Consider the following 20,430-nt stretch of genomic DNA (forward strand, 5'->3'; position numbering starts at 1 on the left):
AGGGGAATGGAATACTTTGGTCCAGCTCTGTGGTTTCTTCGCTCTAGGCAATACTCAGCATGGTCTTTGCTCAGTCATCGTCAGCGCTTTGGTGTGGGTTTTTGTTTGGTGTATTTTTTGTGGGTTGTTTTGTGTTTGAGTTTTTTGTTGTTTTTTTTCTCTGTGCTTTATTTCCCTTTCCCCCTTCAACTTTGACTTTCTCTGTTGCATTGCCTGCTCTGTATTCTTTCCTTGGAATGTTTTGCTTCTCCGAAGATCAGAAATTAAATAAAACTTGAAAATACTAATTCCAGGTTCTCCTGTAATACCAGAAGCCGGTGCAATGTACTTAACTACTTCAAGTGGATGTCCTTATGTTTACCATAATGGAGTGGCTTATTTTCATATGCCTGAAGTTGCTTCTGTTGCACAGCCATGGCCAGTAAGTGATTTATTTTTGTATATACACTTTTCTGTTAAAGCAGCATTCACAGAGGATTTTATATGCTTTCTCTCTATATGAGTGGAAGATCCCTGCACACGTTGGGGGGGAAACTCAATTTACTAATAAATGAAAGTAAACTTTCCCCAGAGATGAGAGCAGTAATAAATTTTTTACATGTTTTTTTGGTGCTGTAGAATCTTTTTCTTGGTATTTAACCTCTGTTTTAATCATTTCTCTTAACAGAAGTTGTTTGCTCTTCTAACAGGGATATAATATAGTGCCTCCTCAGCTTCAGAGGATAAACATAAACACCTGTTCACGTTTTTAGTTCATACTCTATAGTTCTAGAAATCTTGCTCAAACTCTACTTTTTGAAAAACAAAAAAATATTTTTTTGTATTCTAGAACTGAACTTTGGTTCTGGTGCCATGGCTCAGATTCACTGTGTTGCACATAGCATTCAGTCTTTCCAGTTACAAATAGTGCTGCCTCTTTTGGCTTCAGTTATTTACATATTCTTAGTTTTTATCATTATGAAATTATCTATAGAAACAAATTAAGGAAAAAAAAATGTACATTTGATGTTAGAGAAGACATAAATCAAATTAAAGATTTTAATACTTTTTGGTGTGTACTGTGCACATGTAACAGTGCAGATTGGGTCTTTTTCCATTTTGTATTTTTATATATTGCAGAACGAATTAAAACAGTTCTGGAGCTGTTGTTTACTAAATATTTGCAGGAATCAGGAAATTTCATGGTATAGGAGTTGCACGCACTAGCTTTGAACTAATCAGAACTCGAGTTTCACAGTGCTATTGTAGTCCTCTATCCTGCCATATATTTCTGCTCCCCTTTCTTCCATTGATCTTTCTGGGACGCTAAACTGGCCTCCACAACACCCAGCAGGCAGATTTCTAGCTGGTTTAGCTCCCTAAACCGGGTCACTGTCAGATCGGATGAAGACCTGGAGCTGGTGTAAAGGGAAAGGAGAATGGTTGGGCTGCGGAGAGGGAAGGAGTACACCAGTGACCGGTGTGACTGCCCTAAGCGTTTACAGCGCTGTGCCTCTGGTCAGGGTGGTTCTTGCTACGAGTGACAATTTCTGAAACAGCTTCATTGAGACTTGTAACGTCTTTCTTTTTAAGCTGCGCTCTGTTTCCAGTTCACCTGTGATGGTACCTCAGCCAGTGTATCAGTCTCCGACATTCCATTATCAGGTAACTGTCTGCAGACAACCGCGGTTCTCCACCCCTGCACTTCTGTTTGCAGCACTACTGCAGATCTGTTTGTTCTTAGGAAGTAGAAAGACTGTTCGAAACAGTGACATAAAAACAGATTTTAATTTGATCAGAGGCTTTCTTTTCCCTAGAATACAATTTATTCTCCCTATATAACTACATGGAAATGTAATGAATTAAGGTTTTGCTTGGCATTGCTGGAAAACTGATTTAGTACCATCCTTAAGTTTTATTATCTAAGCCAAACTCCTGCTCAAAGCAGAGCTGGTTAGATGAGATTTCTCAGGAACTTGTCCAGTTGAATATTAAGTATCTCCAGTGAATGAGATTCCACAACCTTTCTGGACAGCCTTTTCCAGTACATGACCCTTCTCATGATAGACGACTTTTTTTCCTTACAGCTGGTTCAAGTGTGTTACGTTCTAGCCCGTGTCTTTTGGCTCTTATTCTCTGAACACCTCTGGGAATGTGGCTCATTCCTATTTATGCCCCTGCATGAAGTAGTTGTAGCCGGCAGTAGTTTTCTCCTCCCCATTTTAGCCTTCTTGTGGCTGAAAAAACCCACTTCCTTCAGCCTCGCGGTGTATCAGTTCTCCAGTTCCCTAACCATGGTGATGGCCCACTGCTGGTTTATGCAGTGTATCTGTGGTTTTAATGGGTATTGGCAGGTTAACTGCATTTTGTACCTTCTGTTTCCCTAATCAGGGATGCTTCTGTATTTTAGAAGCTTGTGAAAAGCCTGAGTCAGAGGCTGCGTGGACGCAGACAAAACTGTGTTCATGAGTTATTTGGAGGCTTAATGAAAATTGTTAAAAGTGTGTGCATGAGTTATTTGGAGGCTTAATGAAAATTGTGTTTCATCTTTTTAATGAAAAATTGACTATAGATTTGAGGTGGTTTGATCTGAGTATTTGGGAATTCTAGTATGTGTGTGCACATGTTCTTAGTCATGTAAATAATACCTTTTTTCATCGGAATTCAGGCACCAACACAGTGTCTTCAAAGTCCATTGCAGTGGTCTGTTCCACAGGTAAGTGCAGTTCATACCTGCAGCATTTTGCCATTAGTTGGCATTCAGTTAAAGGGACGATGTGCTTCCCACTATTCATACCACTGTTAAAATAAATATTGCTGTATTTTAGCAATGCATTTGCAGTGCTTTCTGATAAAAGAGGGCATAAAATTGCATTTATTGAAATATCAAATGCAAATACGATGGAAAGAAAGCATCTTCCCCTTTCCTTGTGGCAAAAAGGTTGTATTAAATTATCTGCTTCTGAGAACTTACTAGATGAAAACTGTCCAGATATGATCAGTTCTGCTCGTTAATGGATGTCAGTCTACTGCTTTGAAATCCAGGTGTTGTGGGTTTGATTTTAAAACAAAAATCCCTGAGGTCTTTTGATATAACATTTTTGGAAGAGAAAATTAAACTTCATTGCGTTTTTGTGCTCTTGAGAGTAATTGTCAATTTTATAAATGTTTGGATTTCTCTGGCAGTGCTCTCTGAAGTGTAAATAAAATCTGAAAAATATTGTGGAAGTGATTAAAGGACATCCTTCTACCCAAGTTTTCTACCCACTGCCCCCTCGCTTAGTTTCTTTACATTATCAAAACTGAATCTGACAGTTTTTAAAGCTTTATCTTTGTTTATATGTAGCAAGGAAGACTGCACAATAAGCTTTGGTATTTATAGTGGGTAAATCTTCTGTTACGAAAATGACATGTTTTATTTCAGTCTCCTGCCTCTTCACCTTCGGTCTTGTATCTGCAACCGTCGGAAGTTGTCTATCAGCCAGTCGGGATTCCCCCGGAAAGTGGATGTATACCTCCACCTCTGCTAGTGGAAGCTGCACTTCCTGAGGTATTTTCATTTAAAAAACGTTACTTGCATTTTTTAAAAAAGTCTTTTATTTTAAGCATAGGCAGTTCAGAGCCTTTACGTCAACTGTTGCCTGTAGTTACCCCATCACCTCTGCTGCTGCTATTAAATTGTTTCACTTGTGCTCGAGAGAGCATTTCTAGGAGGATACTTTGATTCTGAAATGCTGTAGATGATCATAAATGTACGACATGCCAGTGTTACTGTTTTGCCTCTTGTCTTTCATAAATCACGTATCAACTTACACACAGAATTTTGAAATCTGTGAGCACTAAGAAAAAAATGAAATTAGTTTTTTAGAATTTGCAAGCTACATGCTCTCAGTTCACAGGTGCATAAATTGTTGAGGTTAAAGGAGGCTGTATGTGGAAGTTCAGAAAATGATGTAAGATTCTAAGAAAAGCTGGTGTTGTTTGTGTGTAAATATCTTGTATGATAGTGCTGGGAATTACATTTCAGTGTATTAATCTGTGCATTTAAACTGTTCCCATTAGAGACGAGGGAAATGAATTTGCAGTGTAGAAGTGTGCTACTTCTGTCAAGCGAAGTGCTTTTTGATCTAGATAAACTAAATTTACCAAACTTTGGTACAGTAGTGAAAGCATAGATATTTAAGTATTGAAATTTTGGGGTTTAATAAGCTAGTAGTTTAGATAAATGTAGCCCACAGCTTGGAGTTTTAAATTCATAGGGAAGGTTTGCAAAACCATAAAATTGTGAAACAAGATTTTCTGCTTATTTTTCATATGTATTTTTTTTTATACCAGCTGTATTCTGATCATGTAGTTCAAACCCCACCTCACCAGCCTTACCCCCAGAGTGCCATAGCCATGCCTGCCCCTGTGAGTATCCAATTAATATTGTTAAATCTAGTGTGGTGGTACTACTGTCCCCCTCCTTGAAGGGGAACGGTAAGAGAAGGAGGGGTAGGGCTGAGAAAGTCTTTCATTAATGAATTAAATGAGGAGAACAGAAGGGTTGCGGAGGACATCTGTATTACTTGTTTCGGAACTATTTGGGGAAATGTGAAAAAAAGAAAACCCGCACAACTAGTTATTTGAAAACTGAAGATAGAAACAAAATGCAAATGCAAAATGTATTTTGAGAGAAACCGGTGCGTCCCGTTCAGCTCTGTGTAATGGTGGTTACCAATCCTTGTCGCTCTGTCTCTGGATCTTGAGAAGTTGACTTCATTACCTGCAGCCTCAGGTAAGGGCCTCGTGTGGAGCGGTGGGGTGTGGGAACGTGGGGCGTGAAAAGCTGTTCCAGTTGGTCACCTGTGGGTGTTGTCCCGTGCAGTTCTGATTTTCCATGGCCGTTCTAAACTGTGCTTCTTCCATGGCACTTGATGCGAGCTGGTGGAGTTTTTTGGGTCACGGTTCAAGGTCCTTTTGCCTAAATTGATAAGACTGTTAACACACGTGAAATAATGCCTGAACTAGATTTAGCCTGGATTTGCCTGATAACAGAGGACTAAGGGTACAGCTCTTAATTTGTCAAAGATGCTTCCTCAAGTACAAGCCTAAATATGAATGAATCCAAGCTGTATTATAGGCTGGAGTTTATACATATTTTTTCATTTATCTTGAATGTTTTGAGAAGAATCCATTTTTCCAGACTATTGTGTAACAATATCTACTGAATATTTCCAGTAGAGGGGGCTGTAACATTAAGTATTATCTTGGAATAAAATGCAAGGACTCCAGTAAAAAAAGAGAAACTGAATATGAATTTGAGAGTACTAATCCTGAGTAATTTATATTTTAAGAAGTACTTAAAAGGAAGTTGGTGTAACACGGTGGTCATAATATCCGGTTGATATTCCAGTTTCTAACCCTGTATGAAAACACTTGTTAAAAAATGGCAATTACAGTCTCAGAATAAAAGACAAGCACATACTGTGTCAAACAGAGAATAGTGAATTCTGGTAACTTCATTCATTACAAGATGATGCCAAATACTTCTTGACAGGTTTTAATTTTTAGTTAGTTAACTTCCTTCAATACTAATTAGTAGTTGTGAAATAGAATTCTTCCTTTTGATGTTTTACCTTACCTTTTCACATACTCACTTAAACTTTTGAATATATTTCCCATGTAATGAATATGCTCAGTGTGCATTCTGTCGTACGGCTGTGACTGAGCACTGCACAACGATTTAAAAAAAGGAACAAATGTTGAGGGAACTGTTGTGTATTAAGCAAGTGGTTGTGTCATTACCACCTGCTCCCCAGCTGCATAAAAATCCTGCCTGCTGGCCAGAGCCTCCGTAAAATGTCTCAGCAAATGTCTGTGGCTTGAAAATTGACAAGTAGTAACTGTGTAAGAGAGTGGACACCTAAAGTAAGGTCTTTGCCTTGAAGGTAGTCTGTTAATTGCCTCCGCCTCGTTAGGAATTTCATTAGGAATTAACAAATTTATGCTAGGAGCTGCAAGTCATATGGTGAGAGTAGTCAAGTCACAAGGGTGGGCAAACAAAACCAATCAAATTTTTGCTGAAGAGGAAAATCACAAAATTTCTAAGCCAATGTTTTCATTAAGGAACTCTGTTCATTAATTACATAAACTGTGTAGCAGTTAACAAAGGCAATTTCAGTTCTGGCAGTTCTCTAACTTATTTTTCATTCTCTCTGTTCTACCACTTAAATATCATTTTGTTGATGTAACTTTTAGTACAATTTTTAGTATTCTTAAATGAAAATTAGAAGAAAACATTCCTCACAACTATAATTTGGGATTTTTTTGGATCCAAAGTGGTTATTTAAGATCAGATTTGAGTCAAAAATACTTATCTCCTCCTCTTGATCATGGATTTGCTAGTGATCCGTTGTATTTGCTCCAGGGTGTTTTCTTTTGAGCATGATAACGTCCCTGGATGCCAGCCATTGCAGAAGAAAGAAAGGAAGAGACCTAAATCCTTGTGATCCTTCAGTTTTATACAGAATAAGATGTGTACGGAATGGAATACTTTTGTTACTCACTTGTCCTGTCCATTACTCACCGGAGGTGCCACCTTTTACCTCCGTGTGACCCTCACTGCCCGGCACCCCCAGCGTGGCACACCAGAGCCAGCAGTGGCCTTGGGCACTACAGGAATAAGTATCAGCAAGAACCTTTCTGCATCCCAGTCCCAGACAGTAACTGTAAACATTGGGCTTCACTGTTTCTAGCAGTAGCCGCTGTCTGCCAAACCACACTGCTGACTTGAGAAAGTGCAGCCGCTTAGTAGAAACTGAGCTGAGAAGTAAAAGTCACTGAACAGAATTGATTCTGTTTAGCTCAGACCAGGACATGAAGAAAATGCTTTTAGAAGGGTCAAAGTTTTGGTTTTTGTTTGTTTTTTTTTCTGGAGCATTTCCAGTCTACAGTACATGGACAATAATTGCACTGCGTCTAATGGAAAAGGTGGGGGAAGATCTTCCCATGTCAAAACAGAATTTAGGGTATTCATTTGTGATCTAGCTGATGTATTCCTGCATTCGGATGGGAACGGTGCGTTGCTAACGTGCCAAACCTTCACCTTTTGTTAGTGAATGTTCAGTATCTTTAACTGAACTTTGAGCACTCCATTTTTCTCTGCTGTTGAGTAATAAGGCAAAATTTGTGTTCTATGTGTATATAATACACATAAATATTGATGTGTTTGTACGTATACACATGCATGTGTATCTACGTAAATTGTAGGGGTTTGTAAGGGGAGGTCTTTGGTGTACTCATTTTGGGACAAGTATCTTTTACTAGTATTGTGTGCCGTGATTATGATATTCCAGCTGGAACAAAAAAAATTCAACCTTGCAACCTGTTTTCTTTGTAGGTAAGTATTTTTTTTGTTTATCCATGCAGTGGAATTGAGAGAATAAACCTTCTGTTCAGTCACTTTAGTCTCAGAAACATGAATCTAAACTTCCAGAGGCTTGTTGCCAGCTGTAACAAGGTCTGTTGTCTGTAATGGGGGTATGATAAATTCCGCCAAAAAAAAATTCGTTAATTTTATACGGACATGGGAAAGTCCAGATGGCACGCTTTTTCTTGCATTGTCTCATTCCATGTTCACTTTCCAAGCTTCTCTTTTTCCATTTTAGTAGTTTGTTCTCAAAGCAGTTCAATGGCGTTTCTTCTTTTGTTTTCTCTGATCTGTGTGTCCTTTCTCTTCCCTTGACAGGCACTGTGGAACATTCAGTATTAAGCTGCTCAGGCGGCTCCAGCCTCCCAGTCCTGATTTTCTTGTCCAGTCCTTCCCATGTGGCTGAGATCTGTCATCGACATACCAGCTAGCAGCTGCCTGTTGGGAAACTTGGGGTCAGTTGTTTCATTGCCATGCTTGCTGTTTACGAATTCGTAAATCATAAAACATGCTCAGACAGAATTTAGCCCAGTCTGCAGTGTTGCGTAGCTGCTTCCTGCATGGTTGTAAATGTTCTAGTAGCTCTCTTATGTAAAACAAACTTTGTATAATCCATGTCATTCGTTCCTGGGATAATAATATCTATATTATTTCCGTTGTTCTTTTCTTTCTAGTTCAGCTACCCAAGCTCTGTGTGTGTTTGGATTATTTTCGTTAAACAGGGAAGGAAATTTTCAGTACTTCAGTATATGTGTTTAGTTTCCGAAAACTGTTTTAATTGCTTTATTATCAACTTGACTTTCTTCACTTTTCTCTCCCTATTTTATGTGAGTTACAGTGATTTACATTCATGGAGGTGCTCTGGCAGGTGCTCAAACTATACTTTTATGGTGAAAAAGGTGCTTCTTTTAGTTGCTTACTCTTCTTTCTAAAAAGAAGAGGATTTTAATGAAATGAAGCTGGGGAAGAGTATGTGCTTTGAGCATGTTAAAATTTATGTTTGATAGCCTTTGAACAGCCCAGTGATTTGTAGGAGGAGCTCGCTATTTGTTAAGGTGTGACTTCTTGTCTGTGTACGCGTTTTGGTGTGATGTGTCCCCAGCTATGGCTTTTGAAAAAGTATTGGAAGTTGTTCAGCATGAGACTGAGCATAGTTCTTTTCTGTTGGGACCAGGCAGTAGAGAAGAGAACGTGTTTTCACAAACACATTGTGTCTTCTTTATATCTCTTATCTAACGGCCTCCATATTCCATTAAGGGTCAAAACTAAACAAAGAGTAAGCGAAATAGGTTGGGACTGAATTCCTGTAGCGCTGATACAATGAAAGCAGAAGCGGGTAGGGAGCCTTGGCCATGGAACCGGGAGATGTAGGAAGGCAGCGTGCAACGTGCTGTGGAGCTGGTGGACGAGGGAAAGAAACTGAAATCTTGAGGGTAAAGGGGGTGGAATGTCCTGGTGGAGACTGTGGCTGGTTGCACTGGGAAACTAGAAGGAGCCAGCAGAGAGGGTAAAAAGATGAGTAAGTGTAACAATAAGAAAACAAAAAAAGTGGTGCTGAAAAGGCAGTAGAGGTAAGAAGATAAGGTTAGAAAACATAGTTTGAGTCTGTCTATGGCATAGTAGGAATGGAAAGAAAGGACTCTGATTTGGTTAAACAAAGAGAATAAAACAGGTGGGAGTTGCACAAATGGGGCGCAGAGCAGCTGAATTACAAAGGCATACTGTAGGAGGATTTGATCTTAGGAAGATCTTAAAAAGAATAATCAGAATAATACAAGTATTCTAAAAGCTCTTCTTGCCAGCACCTAAAATAATAGCCCTGGTTTCTGGATCTTGCCATACGTTTGTCAGCAGCTGGTGGTGTCCACTGACGAATCTCTTGATCAGAGTCCTCTCTTGTGTTTGTTAGTGTACAAGTAGGACAGCTATCAGTGATTGAGCTCAAGTTTTACATGTTTGTTTTAGTAGCTAAAGCAAATTTACAAGTATTGTTATAAATTTCTGTAGTAATACATTACTCCAATCTACATTACAGTAAAAATAATTAAAACCCATTAGATAGCTCTGCACTCTAATGTATTATTAAAGTAAATTTTCCCTATCCAATTAGGAAGAGGATACAATTGCTTTAATAACTTGACATATTTTACTAAGGCTATGTGATCAATGAATAAAACTTCATTTTATTTTTTCTTTAAGTAAATTAATTCTGAACTCATTCTAAGATACCATATTTGGAAATAAAGGAAGATATTTCTTGCAACGATTGACTTCACCTATGTACATAATGGAAATCTTTTATTCCTTTCTGAACTCTGCCTAGCTGATGCAATATCCAAATGGACTGTAATTTTCATTGAAGCATTACTAATGTAGTAAATGGGACACACTTTGAAATAGAAGAAAACATGACTTTTTCCCTCTCTTTAGGAATCAACGTCACATTCTGTGAGAAATCTTTCACATCCTTCATCTGTGAGTCTGAAACCTCAATATACGTGAAGCTCCCTTTTTCATCCTGGAAAAGATTACAGGACGGAAGATAAAATTCTTACAGCACCTTCTACAACTTCTGTAAAACAGGTTTTTAGCCATCTACTTTGCCAGCATGTGCCTAGCGCGTGGAGGATGCGTTCTTCCTAACTTCTAACGATTGCTTGCAAATGCCTAAGTTAAAAGTTTTTGTAAATTATTAAAATGAAATTTTGTGGTTTGGACAGATACGAAAACATGAAACCATGATTTTTATCTGCATTTCCCTTCTTAATAAAAACGCTGTTACAGGACAAAATGCTGATTTCTAATACGCAGCCTCATGTATAAGCTTTGGCTGCTAATAGAAGTTGAAAATGGGCATAGTTCAATTAAAGGGAAAATTTAGCATTTAATTTCTGGATTACATGAATTAGTTACAAAGCAAAAGCCATTTTCCCACATACTGACAGCATTTATGTGCTGTAAATTAACTCTGGTTATTTAAATCTATGTGCCTTTTGTTTTGGTTCCAAGAATTTGCCTGCTTTTAATTTTATTTTTATTTTTTTGCAATCATTATTCTCTGCTTTTATAAGGTGATCTCCTTGTGTCATTTTAGTGCTTGGGAGTAATAACTTTTTAAAATAAAATTTGAACCCCTAGTTTAATAATTATTTATTCTTATATAATACTGACTTCTCTTTTTTGCATACAGTAAGCAGTAAATCTGGTTTTATGTTACGTTTTTAGCTATAGAAAAAGGCAGAATTGACTTTGTACATTACAAAGACAATTGAAAACTTCTCCAAGCTGCTTTGACTTTTTCTGTTGTGCAAAAACTAGAAACTCCCTGGCATTATTGCAAGTCAAGAGGAAATACTGCTTTCTCCTCAACTGCAGGGACATAATTTTTTTTCTTGCTTTACTTACTCCCCTCACTTCTCACGTGACTCTAACTCCGGTATCCTGTTACTCCTCCGTTTGTGGGAGTCAGATTCCTCACAGGCACATCTATTTGATGCATGTAATATCCTCAAGCTTTTTGATTTATTTTTTTAAACGAGCTCTATAATGATTGAGGGGGGGTATTTTGTTAGTTTGTTTGGTTTTTTTTCTTTTAATCGTTCAGGGATCTTAAAGACTGGGCATTGTAGTCGGTAAATACTCCATTTGTAACATGTAAATATATTTAAAGCTGATTCAGGCAGTCGGTAGCGTTCTTCCGTACTGTGCGAGAGGGGAGCTAGAGTCTGGTTTTGTTCTGACACTGGTTTGGAGTTGATGTGAGAGGAGATGCCATGTGCTATATCTTGGGTTTAAGTTTCCTCAGGTAACTTCCCACCTTCTGCTAGGTAGAAAAACCTACACAAATATAATTTAATAGTTTCTGTTTTTAAAAACTTTTTACGGCAGCAGCGGTTTGAGCAAAAAGTATCAGGAGAACTACAATTTGTTGGATACATGGGGATCTCGGCCTGTTTCTGAGGGGAGGGAATTCTCATCTGCTGTAGATGGTCACATTTCTGGACCAGTCTGTACCACTAGAAACATCTGTTCAGTTGTTCTTGTGTTTGATTTTCAGATTTTAAAATCAATCAGTATAAATATATTACAGAAATCTTGGCACATCATAACATCAGTTCATTTCCATGGAAAGACGTTTGCGTAGTAAATGCATTTTTAATGAAGTGCTGTCTCTGAAGGTGCCAAAGAAAGGTTGTATGTTCTGTTAGAGCCTTGTTTCTTTTATCCTGGAACTAATATGCATTTGACCCAGGAGTCAGAAGATTTAGTCCCAGGTTCTTATTTTTGAAATTGGGTTTGTTTACCAAACATGGCTGCCTTGTTAGAGATCCAAGAAGTCAATTTTGCGGTGAGTACTCTCTTAAAAAAGTGCTAACAGGCAAGTCTTTGAACTAATTGCTTGAAAGCCTACAAATACTGTGCGGTCCTTTACACGTCACCACGTCGTGGCTCTAGTCCCGATACTCACAAAACGTAGTTTGTTTGCCATTAATGGGTACAGAAGTTAGGTTGTTGATAGCGAGTGGATCCCATGACCTTTGCTTCAAAGAACATTTACTTTATTTTTCCTTGCTTGTGAACGTGGTGGCTTGGAAAGCTGCTGTAATTTGGAGATTCTTCTGCTTTTATCCAGAGGTCACTTAGTTAACTGCAGATAGTAAGGCCCTGCTCCCTCACTGATTGGAGCGTTGGAGAAGGGTAACGTTTTCTTCTGTGTTCTGCAGTTTCCCATTGTTACTTGCAAGGCTTCACACACGAGCTAGGAGGGAACACATCAGATTAGGGCTGTGCCCAGTGGATATTCAGTAGCTGATGGGAAATGATCGTCTTTATCTTTGTGTATTGCTTGGTACACTCGCATGTTAGCAAACTACACTGACTTTCCTGGCTTCCGCCCCTTAGAATTTAGAGACACTGGTGGTATCTTTTGTTTTCTGCTGAGCTGGCTGTTCCAGTATTTGTGGCAACCATTGTCCATTTAATGTTACATTTATATGGCAAAATATTAGTTCTAGCATTCTCTATTAGATAACACTGGGTAAAAACCTGCAGACAGCAAAATTACTGAAATTCTATCTCCTGTACTTTTCTGTTTGACAAAGGGCTATTTTTCTTGCATTAAGTAAAATTCTCTAGTTGACTTTTGGTTCCTGCTACTTCTGATCTTAAGCATCAGAAGTACATTTATCCTTGAAAAACTGATATTTTTTTCATATTTAATTGGCAATTCTCGGTGTTCTGAAATTCATTTTTCAGAATTAAGTCAACGAGTGAACTGCATTCCAATAGTGACTGATCAGAAACTAGCAGAACACATGGCTCTCTTGAATGTTTTTCTCTGTTTAACATTAGTTCTAAAATGTGAGAAGTTGTATGGTTGTAAAATAGTTTTTACGGTAAAAAAACCTTCTGGCTTTTTAATGTTGAAGTACTACAGCAGTTTCAATTCACCTGGTATTAAAGTTTCTTATGTGTCCTAGTTAAGTAAAAAATACATGTTTTAAACGACTATTTTAAGAATCCAAAATACAGCGCCAATGCTGTGATACACGTGTGCAATCCTGAATGCAAATCCTTAAAAGCTGACATACAGAGAGTCCAAGGGGCAGCACAGAAAGCAGAACAGCAGTATGTAGCTCTCTTTTCAGCCGCGTTTAATAACGTAGCTAAGATGTAATGGACTAGTGTTGGTCTTGTAAGGCCCTCTTGGACGAGTCACAGATAATTTGAGGTCATACTGAAACTAATTCCGAGGGTCCCACATGGTTGGTTTGTACCTCTGGCTGTGAGTGGAGCTGCAGTGTCTGTAAGCAAACAGAACGCTACTGCTGGTAATATTTCCAGTTGGCTTTAACCAGATAAAATAGAACATCTGGTTCTGTTCTAGGACGCGTGATTTTAGTTGGTCGCATGGCTGTGGTATTTCACACTGTGTTGCAGGTACCGATGATCTAGTTCTGCAGACTTGATACATGAGATCCTGTAGGTGTGTGTAGATAAACGCGTAATAAATTGTTAGATCTCTTTTTAGAGAACTGTTAGCAGTTTTATAAATTGAAAGCTCTTTCTGTTGAAACTACCTGTAATACAGCAATATTACGTTTCTGTACTTTCGTAACTTCTGGTAAAGTTCTTGGTTGGTAACTAAAAGTTTAATTCAGGTTGGTCCCTGTCTACTATTCGGAGTGTAACTTTTGTTTATTTAATTGTAGTATCGTTAAGTGGTTTAAATATGAGTTTAGAGAAATGTGAAAAATGGAATTGATGAAATTTTATCATTAAACTATGTTTTTGCAGACATTAAAACAATTGTTGTCGTTTCTCTGTTAATTATTATTGCAGAAAAGCTGACTTTTCTGTTCAAGTTAGCGTGTTTAACTGTGTTCTTGTTATATTCACAAAATTATTCCTTCAAAGGACAAAAATCTGAGCAAAAATGGGAAAAAAAAGAAAGTTGCCAAACCAGTGAGCCTTCAAAATGAGACATCTGCTCTCTTACCATCTTCAAATAAATCATTCTGTAGAAAAAAGAACTAAAGGTCAGTGGTTTTTGTTAAAGTTCTCAGGGATGGGAAAAATCATTGACAGTTGAATTGGAGAATTTTTCTGATGGCATTTTTCTTTGCCTTTTCTGTTCTATTCCAAGCAAAACCTTTACATAAATGGTAAAACAAAGGAAGTAAGCCTAAAAAGTTCAAAGAGGAACTGTGAAGCTCGAAAGTGTTGCAATCTGAGATGATTAATATTTAGGGGTTTTTAAAGCTTTGGGTTTGAGTCCTGTAGCTGTTCAGATAGCCCGAGGTTCTGAAAAAATCTGACTCATTTAGCACGTGTTCGTAGTTTTCCCCTTTGTATCTTACTAATCTGTGTGTCCTCTGTTACAAATGTTCTGCATCAGTGATGACTGATCTGTAACTGATATAACGCGGATTTTTTTTTAGGTAATGTTCTTGGATGCCGTTCTAAGCTGCAAGTGGGAAACGTGTTTTGTCCAAATACTATTTTGTATTTTGACTTGTCAGAGGAACAAAGAGTTATCCCTTCTTTCTCTTGTTAGTCGAGCCAGGTCTGGACCTAGCCAAATCTCTGTAAATAGCAATGGCTTGTTCTTTGGGAAATGGGTACAGTTTTAAGGTATTTGTATTCCTGATGCTTAGTACTCTTCAAGAATAGGAATGGATCTAAAAGCTGTGCAGCTTTAGAGAGTTTATTCCAGGTAAGCTGACCTGTTGGGATGTTTTGAATGACTGACACTCTCCCGGATGGACCACTAGCAATGTTTTTGTCCCGGTCGTGGCCTGACAGGCTGGAAGGTGTGAGATCTCCTCTTTGGTTCTCCAGGGAGTTCCAAATTGTGTGATTGAGCAGGAGTCATAGGTTGTGATTGTGCTACTGCTCACAAATTTTATCAGGAACAGAGGGACATCTATTTGAAAGCATCGGTTTCAAGGGCATCTGGTGACGTCCTTACATTCAGCAAGTTAAGTATCATAACGAGAAAAACAGAAATGCCTCCCACACAAATTTTTTCAAACATCCCTTGACACTGACAGCAGGGGACAAGGGAGAGGAGTGACTCTTGACATGTGGGTAGACAGCAAGGCAAGGCTCACCTCCTGGTCAAACTGCTGAGCAGAGCCGCTGCTGCCCCCTCTCCCCCTGCACTGCTAGGAGACAGTCAGGAGCCCAGCACTGGGCTTGCACTCCTGCAGAGGTGCTGCTCTCCTGCCATCTCTGTATCCTTCCTTCCCGTTTTATCAGAATAAAAGCCAGGGGGGGCTGCTGGAAGCCTTCCACAGCAGCGTAGTTCCTTTGGGTTTTTTGGTCCGTTGTTTTGCTATCTCTGTTTGCTGTTCTAAAAGCTGCATCACGCTACGATGACTGAGTCTGACACTCTTTCAGTGGGAGCTGCTGTGAGTACCACACCTCGGTGAACCCCAGTGTAGGTTTAGGGATCTGTTCTTTGATATCAGTTCCCAGAGCCTTTGTGCTTTGGGTCACGGGAAATGGGCTGTTTTGTAGTTCATATCCACTTCCAGCAGGATAGCATAGCTGTTAAAGCAGCCCCTTCAACAGCTTTTGAATCTAGAAATCGTAGTCTTGTTCCTGTACTGAGTCATTGAGGTGCTTTGATGTGGTTTTCAGCTCTTGTGGGGGGTGCTGCTAGTTCTTGGTCACTTGTTTTGTGTTTCCTTTCTTCTGACGTGCAAGACCCTTGGTTCCATTGGTTCAGTCTAGTGACTTTTGAGTCAAGTCTACAATGGCAACTGTTGACTCGCTTCCAGCTTGGAAGCTTCTAATTCTTTGCCCGATCTTGGGTTATCCGAAATAAGGAGAGCAGTGTTTTTTATCCATCACAGTGTGCTGTTTCCTAAGAGTTTGTTGATGCTGTGAAAAATCCTGTCGTGATGAAATAGGGTTTAGGCCTTGTCATGGACAGTTCAAAATAAAGTAGTCTGGCCTCGTTAAAAACATAGCTATCTTTTAAATAAATAAATTCTAAAAGGCAACCAGCTGGCAAGTGAACTAGTGCCACAAAAAGTTGTTTTACTTGCATCTCTCTGGGTCACGCCATGGCTTTATACAAGCAGTTACAGTGGATCTTAAGGACTGTGTGGAATGAAGCAGCAGGATTCTTGAGGTTGAGTGGGCAGTTCACATGTACATCTGGTGCAGCAACAATTCGGGGATGACCTTTGCTGGGAAAAAAAAAAGTGTTTGGGAGCAATTTCAGTGTAAGCAGACATGCTGGAAACTGAAGAATTCTGCTTATTCAGTTTGTTTCCCTAGTTTTTGATCAAAAGACAACACTAAGGGATTTCCTCTTGGTTTCAGCACCTGAAAAGGTTTTAAAGACTGTGTGCAGTGATTATGACTTCAGCCTTAGGCTCTGCACTCAGAGATTTTTAAGCTCTTCCAAAGTAAAGTAACTTTTAACTCGTAATGTGGGTTTCAAAAGGGTTATAATCTACAGACTTACCATTCCTGGTCAACTACTGAAACAAAAGTTAGATCACTTTACGTTCAAAAGAACAGGAAGAAACCCACAAATGTTTAATGCCTAACTTGCAGTGATTGATTATAGGAAATGTGGGCATTTTTTGTAAGTTTGGTATTTTTTCAGTGAGAAAAAGCAAAAACCTTTTTCAGTTCAAATGTGCAGTTCCTTTCATCCAAAACAGTATTACGAATCTCTGCTTTTCTCTAGATGGCTCTTGATTTCTCTAGATGCAGTCTGAAAATAAAAAGGTAAATTCTCTAACCTCCCATACCGGCAGTAACAGGGCCTTAGAAAATCAATCACCGCTCCTTTTTTTTTTTTTTCCCCATGCAATGTCACAGTCTGCATCAGATGTAGCACAGCTCAAAGTGACTTGCACTAGTTAGAGTAATGAGAGCCCTTAGAATTATGCTGAATTTTCAAGACTTAAAGAAGAATTTACTGTGTTGAAACCTGTGTTGAAACCCTGTGGCTATACGAACTGAGGTCACCCTGATGGAGAAGAGGATTTGAGTTGTTCAATGCCCATAAAAAAATGGGGAACAAAGTTTTGTAACTGTATTCATGGATAATACTGAAAAAGTTTCTGATTTGAAAGGAGGGATATTTCAGTGTCCGTAATTGGCATTCATCAAAACCAATTATGTAAGTTGATTTTAGTGATGCAGATTCTTACTGCTTTTCTTAACAAGAAATGTCTTTATTACATGCTTTTACATTATTAGAGTAAACACTATTACAGTATTGCACTATGTTAATGTTCGGGTTTTTTTTTTCCTGTGGAAGAAAGTTCCTATGGAAAGGAAATAGGAACCAAACTTTATAATCTAAAATAAGGACTAAACTGCTTTCCATTTACTTTTCTACCCTTTGAGATGCCAGAAGCAATTTCCTCTTGAAGCTGACTTCCTTTCTGGAAATGATTTTCCTCTCCAACCATGTTGAGGCTCTTTTTTCATTCTTTCATTCTGACTAACTTGCCTTTTTCCCCTCCGACTTTCTACCGCAGTTGAGAACTCCTGGAGGTAAGTGTTTGCAGACGAGACTCTCTCTAACTTTCTTTTTCAGTTCTTCTTCCCCCTGCCGCCCCCCCTCAGCCAGTCAGTCCAGGAGGACAAACAAAGCACTATTGGTGTCCTCTGCTCGGGAGCACTGAGAGGGGGCTGGCTGTAAATTGACGTGGCATGGAAAATCTCGGCTAGTTTGGAGCAGCTCTAACATCGCTGCGGAATCAAGCCTGCTCCTACCAAGTTTGTAGCCTGAAATCGTCAGGGAGCTGCTGTTTTCTATATAAAAAAATGAATGGAAAGCACCTTGGCTTTTTGATTTGGGAACTGGACTTTTCCTCTGTTTGGATTTACAGCTAATAGAAAACAAAACCAAAGGGAATTATTTGGTTCCTTTTTTTTTTTTCCCCCCCTTGCAGTGAGAGCAACAGATCTTGCTGCTCCCCCCATATTTTCCTGCAATTTAATCATTTGCAGATCTTGCCATGGGGTGCGGACTGAGAAAGCTGGAAGACCCAGATGATAGCAGCCCTGGAAAAATCTTTTCCACACTGAAGAGACCACAAGTTGAAACAAAGACGGATTCTGCGTACGAATATGTATTGCTGGATTTTACTTTAGAAGGTATCTTTTTATTTTATGTCCTTACTATTCTGAAAAAGCAAGGAACAGGATTTAACTTAGTTCTGGCTTGTTTGACTTACAGTGAATCTTAGTTACTTTGATCAAAGCTAGCCAAACTGTAAGACTTTTATTTTGAAACATAAATCATGACGAAGGTCCTCACTTATATAAAATTACAGTGGAAACCACCAAAGTATTTTTAACAATTAACCTTGCAAATCACACAGCTGTCCCTGTTAAGGAAGCTGGCTAAATGCTGTGAAGAGATTTTCGTAGTTTCCTGTGAGTCAGATACTGCCATCAATACACACTTTGAATAATGGGTGCCCGAATTCCGTGTGACGGTTCCAAAAGTACGCTGTGCCGGAGCCTGAGCTGAAGAACAATTTTTAAAAATGCCCTCAACTTCCGAAAACAGGCTGGCATTGTCCTTGTTACTTTATGCAGAAGTAAGTGTGTTTCTTAGTTGTGTATCGGGAGTAGCTCCCCCTCTATGCCCACCCCAGTCTCTTGGTAGATATTTTAGTCAAAGTCCTACAGTTGCATCTTACTATTTTTTTCCAGATGCTTTGCTTGCAGTCGCTGAATAGCCTTTTGAAACCGTGACTGAAATGAACTGAAATTTGTATGCGTAGCTGGAGGCTAGAGCTAGACAGTGCTCTGTGGGATACTTCCTTCCCGAGGGTGTCCCGGCTCTAACAGAGCAACTCCCTGTTCCACAACGTTGAAAACATAAACAAGCCCAGATGGCTGCCCTCTGAGAACAGACAGCTCGGTTTTGCAGTCACTTTAGAGTATCTTGCGTTTTAGAACAACCCGATCTACCGGGAAGTCTTAATAACAAGGGTTTGAAGTAAATGCAGTTGCTCGCAGGGTTTGATAAAGGGAGCAAGTGCAATTGCGTGTCGTATGTTCTCAGGAACTTTCTCATAAACAAACTTGGCCCCTGCTTGTTTTTAACTCTAAATTAAAGGACTGTTGTCAGAATTAGATTTGAAATATATCAGTGTGTTCATTGAAAAGCTGCAAGATACTGATAGAAACCACATTCTACTAAGTTACAGTACCTGACACCCAGCTGCATTTGTTGTTCTGTTTATTTACACAAATAAAGAGTTTCTCACTGGCTTGTTCTTTCTGAAGAAACAGACCTTTGTATTGAGAGTAAGGAGCAGTGGTAATGCACTGGAAATAAAGCTAGGCTGCCTGATGCATGCATGTGTTACCCACTAATCTACTGATAATAGACAAGGTAATACAACTTACTTTTTTTATACATTTTTGAGACTGAATAGTGTTTAGTGTTCTTAAATAGCCTGTGCTGTGGATAGTTCTGCTGTGTTTTGAAGTGTTAGGTAAAGCACTGGCTGTCAAGGTGATTGTGACTTGTAAGGAGCAGCACATCAAATAAGTGCAAATAAAAGTGCATCTCTGTTTTAATGACCTGTCAATAGAGCAGCACAGTTTAATTTTTTTCCTCTGCAGTCTGATACTCAAAAGTGTTTAGCTTCAGTGACTTACTGTGCAATTAAGAAAGTTAAATAACAGCAAGATCAGTGTCATATAGTTGCCTGACTTTGAGGTTTCTGACTCTAAGCAGGTGGATTTGTAAACACAGGTACCTCTGTGTTGAATGGTTCTCTGTGCAGTTCACATGAGTCTGCTGGGGAGACTTCCAGGAGGCCCTGATCTTCTCCCAAGCCATGATGCAGATCAGGTCAACCATGCTGTGGTCTAAATGTGCTGGCTAGAGTCCCTGCACGTCTTAACTAGTTATCAGGAGTGTATTGTACCTTGGCTTCTCCCCTCCTGGCTCCCAAAATACTCCCACCCCTACTGTAAAACTCAGCTTGGAGTTCTGTGGAAGTTCTTTTGTGTCAGGAGAATCCCAAACAAGGAAATCGTGGCCGGTCTCTTTTATTTTGGTGGGATTGGATAGTGCAAAGGAAAGGGAGCAGTGGACTCCAACGTGTAATTTTAAATGCCTGTCAGGGATTGTTAACTCTACAGTCTGTCTCAGCTGTGAAGCATATCTCAATTACAAGAACAGCTGTTATTTTTTGAGGTAGGTTTAACCATAAAGTAGGGGTAGTTTAAATACTCCCACTTGAGCAGAATGTTTATGTTTCTTCCACAACCCTCCTACTAGGGAAAAGTAAGGCTATTGATGCAGCCCCCGAAGATGACATGCTGTGAAGTTCTTGTCACTCGGAATAACAGTAGGAATATGTATGAGGTAGCTGGTTTGTTGCCACCTTCAGTATCATGCGCCTGAAGTTCACTGTGCAGCTAGCAAGGTAGCTCTGGTTCTTTTATTAGTAGAAGAATTTTGGCTACCTGTTGGCAGCACATCAGGAAGGGAATTTTCTTAATGAAAAAAGGTTAAGGTGTTTGCAAAGCAGTGAAGC

General features: G+C 39.2%; 2 protein-coding genes across 3 annotated transcripts in view; both read left to right on the top strand.

Moving 5' to 3' along the window:
• BOLL (boule-like RNA-binding protein) overlaps positions 1–17,564 on the top strand; it is a gene marked incomplete at its 5' end in the record, with an annotated part of 24,903 nt that extends 7,339 nt beyond the window's left edge. Inside the window, 6 exons of the mRNA XM_009875398.1 lie at positions 294–421; positions 1,573–1,644; positions 2,648–2,695; positions 3,404–3,529; positions 4,315–4,389; positions 17,460–17,564. Coding sequence (XP_009873700.1) covers positions 294–421; positions 1,573–1,644; positions 2,648–2,695; positions 3,404–3,529; positions 4,315–4,389; positions 17,460–17,564 — 554 coding nt within the window. The remainder of the gene's footprint in view (positions 1–293; positions 422–1,572; positions 1,645–2,647; positions 2,696–3,403; positions 3,530–4,314; positions 4,390–17,459) is intronic.
• A 32-nt stretch (positions 17,565–17,596) lies between these two features.
• The window catches only part of RFTN2 (raftlin family member 2), a 24,226-nt gene continuing 21,392 nt past the window's right edge, over positions 17,597–20,430 (top strand). For both annotated transcript variants that reach the window (XM_009875394.1, XM_009875395.1), the window contains exon 1: positions 17,597–18,022. In XM_009875394.1, coding sequence (XP_009873696.1) covers positions 17,884–18,022 — 139 coding nt within the window. In that variant the 5' untranslated portion in view covers positions 17,597–17,883. The remainder of the gene's footprint in view (positions 18,023–20,430) is intronic.

The sequence above is a fragment of the Apaloderma vittatum genome, unplaced genomic scaffold, assembly GCF_000703405.1.
Source record: "Apaloderma vittatum isolate BGI_N311 unplaced genomic scaffold, ASM70340v1 scaffold298, whole genome shotgun sequence".
In the NCBI taxonomy this organism is placed as follows: Eukaryota; Metazoa; Chordata; class Aves; order Trogoniformes; family Trogonidae; genus Apaloderma; species Apaloderma vittatum.